This window comes from Oreochromis niloticus, linkage group LG5, assembly GCF_001858045.2.
Source record: "Oreochromis niloticus isolate F11D_XX linkage group LG5, O_niloticus_UMD_NMBU, whole genome shotgun sequence".
Lineage (NCBI taxonomy): Eukaryota > Metazoa > Chordata > Actinopteri > Cichliformes > Cichlidae > Oreochromis > Oreochromis niloticus.
In genome coordinates this window covers 1826236-1832882 of record NC_031970.2, presented here as the reverse complement: position 1 = coordinate 1832882, position 6647 = coordinate 1826236, and the positions used below count along the sequence as shown (strand labels likewise).

Genomic DNA, 6647 nt, shown 5'->3' with positions numbered 1-6647 from the left:
TATTCTCACTTGACATGTCAATATGGTCATACAGTAATGCATATGTTGAATTTTTTGTCTTTCTAAAGAATGCAACGTCTTCCACCCTCTGGGGGAAGAGGAAAGCTCCTCAGTAATGATCAAGAGCTTGCCATTGTAGAAATGGTTGCTGCAAATAATGCAATAAAACTGCGTGAAATTCAAACTAGAATTGTGGCGGACCATGAGATATTTGACAATATCGATAGAATCAGCCTCACAACCATTACGCGGACATTGTCCAAACACAGAGTGCGGATGAAGCAGCTCTGTTCCCTTTGAGAGGAACAGTGAGAGGGTCAAGGAGCTACGACGACAATATGTCCAGGTATAGTGTATATTCAATCCAATGTCCAGTTTTATAAGCTTTGCACTTTGCAAGTAGGTAAGCTACACAATACTAGGTTACAGTACAGTATGGTATACAGTAATAACATGACTTACATAAACTTTGTTTCAGAGAGTTATGGAATTGGAGGCCAACCAGGCCCCTCATGAATTCATATACATCGATGAGGCAGGATTCAATCTGGCCAAAAGGCGTCGACGTGGACGAAATGTAATTGGAAAAAGGGCCACAGTTGATGTGCCAGGACAGAGAGGGGCAAACATTACCATGTGTGCAGCAATTGCAAATGCAGGATTACTCCTTCACAGATGTCAGGTTGGACCCTATAATACAGAGCGCTTGCTTGCCTTTCTCAATGATCTCCACCAGCGCCTGGTTCCAGAGCAGGGTCAGGAGGGTGAAAACATGAGGACCTTTGTAATTACCTGGGACAATGTGGCTTTCCATCACTCGCAAGCAATAACAACATGGTTTGAAGTCCACCCAAGACTGGTAAGTCTCTTCCTTCCACCCTATTCACCTTTCCTCAACCCCATAGAGGAGTTCTTTTCTGCATGGAGGTGGAAGGTTTATGACCATCAGCCACATGACCAGATGTCCCTCCTTGAAGCCATGGATGCTGGCTCCAGGGACATCACAGTTGACGATTGCCAAGGGTGGATCCGACATACCAGGCGGTTTTATCCCAGGTGCATCGACTTGGATAACATCAGATGTGATGTTGATGAAAACATGTGGCCTAACCCTGAAGATCGCAGAGATTAGATGCAAATTTTTTGCCTTTTTTTAGCCCCCTCCCCTCCCCCCTTTTATCTTGGCTTTTTGCTGTTGTTTTTTGTTCAGAATGCTCTTGTGTGTTTCATGGATATTTTGTTCACTGTAAGCAATACTGTAAAACTTTCTCTGTCCTATCATACCGTGTTTCTACTGTACCTCCTGTAGTAAACAGTAAAGAAACAAAAACTTGTTTGCTTTTTACTGGAATGCTTTTGAATGTGAACATTACTGTACATGTGGACATACAGTTACCAACCAAGACATTTCTGGTGTCAAAATGGTGGATTGCATGTTTCACATGCAAATACCTGTAAAACTGAAACATAAAAGTCTATGCAGTTTTTGTAATGTCAATAATAGCCAGTATTTTGAAACCTGGTGTACTTTGATTGACTGCATGTACCTTGTGAAGTGAAAACAAGTGTTATTCTTTGACAGACTAATTTCATTTTGAGTCAGATTTATAGTGTTTTTGTACAGTTAGTGTGTGCAGGGAAAGATGTGTTCTATTTTGAAATGAAGAGTTAGTATATATTTAACAAAATGTATTTTTGAGAAGAAAATTATCCATTTGGCCAATTGTGTTTTGTAGGTGTGAGTCTGTGTTAAGAGTTTAGAAAAAGTATCTGAAGTATGGGTAGGCGCTTGTTAGCGATTGGAAAAAACTGTAATAACTAAAGGTTAGATCAAATTAAAAGCTTGTGCTAAGATACGTGATTAGACTGTTTATTGTGCAGAATTTAAAAGAAATTAATGAGATTTTTTTAATTCAGGAAGCTTTAATCTGAACGTCCAAACGCTGTCCTTTCTTTGCTCTTCAGCTGCTCACGGACACGGACTGTTTCCTGCTGGTTGGACAAGATTGGACGGTTAGCTGAAAGGTTAAAGTTTCAATCCCCACCCCAGCGCTGTGATGAATTACTGTGTCCTTGACTCGGAGACTAAACCCCGACCTGCTCTCTTATTGTTCTGCCCCTCCCTCCCCGCTGAAGAATGTCGGCTAAATGTCATGAATGAAATGCTTGTGCCCAGCGCCACAAAGCCAGGAGGTGTCTGAATACCTGGCGGAGCGTCATTAGTGATGCAAAGGTCATCACAGGAAACGCTTGAGCACATTTAGGCAGTGGGGAAATATCTGCTGCAAATGTAAACCGCTGAAGCGTCCCGTGAGGCATTCCAGAGCTGTAAGGCGTGAAAATCTGAACACGACGTGAGCAAAAGCATCAGGTTCATGTCGGGTGTCGCACTCACCCACACTCTCTGTCCTGTCTGCAGTGAGTGCGACTGATGGGTCCAACAGCAACACGGTGCTTTTGTGGATTTTTGTTGTGGTTGTGAGACTGAGGAGCAGAAACTTTCCTCTGTGACGAGTTTGGATCTGTGAGCTGGGCAGAGACGCTGAGATGGGACTCTCCCAGACCGACCTAACAAAGTTGTTAGCGATGCGCAGCGATCGGGTACAGAGTTCAGTTTATCTCAACTTTGATGTGAGCGACTGAACCAACACACATTACAAAAAATACTTTGACAGACATGACGGTGTGGGAAATACACTAAAGATTACCTAGGCAACTGGATTTCCAGGAGCCACCAGCTGTGGGCAACAAAGCAATCTGAGTGACTCTCTCATGTAGAGGCGACCGGAGGCTAATTTACTGCTCTCAGAAACTGACCTACATGTAACTCTGGAGCTGAATTTAAGAAATAAGTGCTTAATATAAACATGGTTAGCGCCATCTTCTGTCAGTACTGGACGTTATGTCACAAGGTTGGAGTTACATTAGTTTATTTTGGCTAACTAGTAACAGAACAGCACAGAAAATCCACTTGTTAGCTGTCAGTGCAGCTAGCTAACATGAGAACCACTGAGTGCTAAAGGGACGGTGGTGATGTCAGCAATAGATCCTTTAAGTCCTGCAAAGTGAAGCGAGGCCTTCGTGGATCAGACTTGTTTGTCCAGCACATCCCACAGATGCTTGATTTGATTGAGATCCAGGAAATTTAGAGGCCAAGTCAAACCCTTAAGTTTGTTGTACTCCTCAAAGCTGTCCTGAAACATTGTCCCTTTGTGGCAGGGCCCATTATCCTGCTGAAAGAGGCCACAGCCATCAGGGAGCGCTGTTTGTTTGTTTTGTGTTTTTTTATCTGTATAAAAAGTGATCAAACTTCATTAAATCAGACTTATCTCATATCTGGTGTTCTCACAGTGGACTCTTCTGTGTATCTAATATTCATAAAGCTGAACTAAGTTTAATATCTAGTCATTTCCACTTTCTCTAAATGTTGAAATGTAGCAGCAGGTTGGCACCTGTTTGACTCACACTTTGTGTTATTGCATGTTACTGAACATGTCGTTTAAACAGCGTGTGTCTCGTTGTGATGGTTTCTGTCTCTTTCTGGCTGATTTATCAGGTGAAACGAGGTGGACGAAGTATCAGAATGATCTCAGCTAACAGAGATTCTTCTGAGCAGCGGTGAGTAATGGCTCTGCCCTACTTTTCCTCTAACACCAGGAAAAAGTGCAAGCTGAACAAACAGTTCATTAGGGCTGCAGACGTCGTACCTGAGGTCCTGGCTAATTACACGCCGTGCAATAAATCCTTAATCACTGGCGGTGGTTTGTGGAGTGCGATCTCCATTTAGAGGTGGTCCCAGTCTGCCTCTCCTGATGTGGCCGGTTACACAGACTAATTTACAGCCTACCTGGTCTCTGGTGCACCTCCCAGCTGGCTAACATAAGGACCGAGGATGTGATGCACTTTCCTGGCCTGGTTTTTAGGCCGCGTGTGCGTTTGTAGCTTTAAACGCTCGCATGTAAACGCTGCTGTCACAATAACTGCGTTCCCGGGTCGCCCCGGGCCGTCAGCAGAGCGTATCAGAGTGTCGAGGCTGATATCACTGTTTCACTCTCTTTGTGACATTTCCACAGAGCCATTGTGGACAGTTGTCTGTAACATTGATTTTATTACCCACACCGCGGAGCCCGGCTGCTGCACCGCAGCCTTTAAATGGGACATCAGGCTATTGTTCCTCTTCTTCTCTATTGGATTTCATGGCACTTTATTTCCACCACACTTGATGGATCCACACAGAGAAACAGAAGAAATCAATAAGAGGAAGAATCACACACAGCTGCACACACATTCTCACACATCAGAGTTTATTCTGGCAGGAAGCAGCAGCAGAGACGCCGACGCACTCAGAGGATTTCCGTTTTCACGCTGCGAGCACGCCAGCGTCCGGAGTGAGAGGATCAGCTGATCAGATCGTTAAGTTCGCAGCTCATTATTTTCATTCTTGGACTCTGTCAGAGCAGCTTTGCATGAATCACAAATCATCATTATCTTAAATCAGCTGTTTTAGCTCCTCCCCTTTATGGCTGCCCACCTGGTAAGCCAACTGTCTGGGTTAAAAGGAGATTATGAATCCTGATGATCCCGCCTCTGTTCATGGCTGCACAGCCGATGTCATAAATACCAGAAACACTAACATGGATGCTACGAAGCTGCTGGTATCACAGTGTCTGTGGAGCCTGAAAACAAACGTTGTTTCTTTGATGTGTCTTTCCGTTACTTCCTGTCAGAGTGTTTACTCTGTTAACCTTTATTCAACCACAAAGTCCTCTCAGATTAAAACCTCTGTCATGGGAGACATGAAGCTTTTATTGCTTGACCAACACATTCATCAGGGTCGTCCTGGGGTCAGCGAGAAAGTCTGGGCAGGGTGAGAGTCCAAGACTGAAGTGTCAAATCTGATCTTTCTGCTTTTGTGAGTTTTGTTGTCTCTCACGCTGGAAATCGAGCGTACGAGTGCCGTCCCTGTGCCCAATAAAATGTCGCTGATTAAAGTGTGAGAACTTGATCAGTGTGTGATGAGTTTGGAGTGATAAGGTGTTGGAACGGCCCTGCGACAGACTGGCGACCTGTCCAGGGTGTACCCCGCCTCTCGCTCTATGACAGCTGGGATAGGCTCCAGCGCCCCCCGCGACCCTGGAAAGGATAAGCGGAAGTGAATGGATGGATGGAAGGTGTTGGAACGAGCACAAACGAGCACGCTGGTGCTCTGAACATGTCGTGGACCGCTCGGCTCCTCCACAAATAACTGGCAGCAGTTCTCATAATGCATCCGTGGCTTTTTTGCTAAACACCAAAATGTTCAGCAGCTTCTCTCAGGTCAGCTGATCAGCGCTGCATGATGACTGACTGATCAAACCGAGGCCCACTTTGACAGTGGCGGGAAAATCTGTTTGTAAGAACCTGAAATCAGAAAAGAGTTCTGACGGGTTTCATTATAAAACGCCGTCATTTATTGTGCCGCTGCTTCTGCTGCTTGTCCGTAATTTGAGGTGAAACCCATTAACGTGGTTCAGTCCAGCTGATTCTAGAAATGTTGGGTTTGTCAGCTCTGCTCTTTAAAGCCACACAGCACAAGACGCCGGCACTTCACCTGCAGAGCTGCAGCTCAGATTGAACCGTCAGTCCTACGAAAGGAATCACAAATCACCGAGTTAATTACAGCATCTCCACGAGAGCTTTTCAAGTCGGCGTCGTTCAGAGCGATCATTACGAGCCTGAAAACTCATTACAAAGACTCATTTGAACAAAACAGCAAAATCTATACACAAGTTTCTGCAGGTTCTCCATTTAAACTATTCAAGCTCTGCAAGGCTTCAATTCTCAGGCTCAGCTCTGGGCCACGCTTTATTTGTTCCAGCTGATTATCACTAAGAGCATTTCATTTGTCTAAAACTAGCTGAAAAACTACAAAAGGATTTCAAAATAAAACTTTTTTCTGCTTTTATTGTAGAGGAGCAGATCATGTGACCCAGGCTGCACTTACTCACGTTCCTCCACATGGATCATTAACTGGTTTGGTTAATAACAGTAAAGCTCAACATGAACCCAGAGACATGGGCGGAGTCTGAACATTTTACTGTGACGAGTGAGGGGCGGAGTTAAGTCACAAACCAACGACAAGTAACCCCGCCCTCAATCTGCCCTGCTTCCTGCTCCTTCATGACTCTGGTGGGACCAAAATGAACTTCATGTCTAATTCAGTCAGACTGAGACGTCATTAGGCCAGAGGAGTCGCCCCCTGCTGGGCATTAGAGAGAGTGTAGGTTTAGCTTCACAGCCATGGTCAGGCAGGACGTGCTGCTCAAGCATCGTCACATTTTGTGACTCGTTACTAAATTTGTGCAGATGGAAGTGAAAATGTGAACAAAGAAACGCAAACCGGGATCAGCATCCATTCAGTCGTGTGGGCAGCAGGTCCTGTACCTGGTCGGGAACCCTTGGACCAACATGCCTGTAACCCCTAAGGAGATATCCAGGAAGTCATCACAGGAAGGACTTCCTGTCATTTTTGAGAGTCGCACTGTGATGAAGCTGATTTGAAGTTTTGGGTGAATCTGAGTAAAGACCCAAATTATCCAAACAGGACGTGAGCTGCAGTCTCCTGGCTGACAGCGTCTAGCCTCGTACGCCCAAACACAGCAGGGCTC

The 6647-nt window shown here is 45.1% G+C and overlaps 1 protein-coding gene across 1 annotated transcript; it reads left to right on the top strand.

Moving 5' to 3' along the window:
• Window positions 1-295: 295 nt before the first annotated feature.
• LOC109201210 (uncharacterized) lies at window positions 296-1156 on the top strand. Its single transcript, XM_019356808.2, has 2 exons — window positions 296-346; window positions 479-1156. The coding sequence occupies exon 2, from the start codon at window positions 485-487 to the stop codon at window positions 1130-1132; it is 648 nt and encodes a 215-aa protein (XP_019212353.1). The 5' UTR covers window positions 296-346; window positions 479-484; the 3' UTR covers window positions 1133-1156.
• The last annotated feature ends 5491 nt before the right edge of the window (window positions 1157-6647 follow it).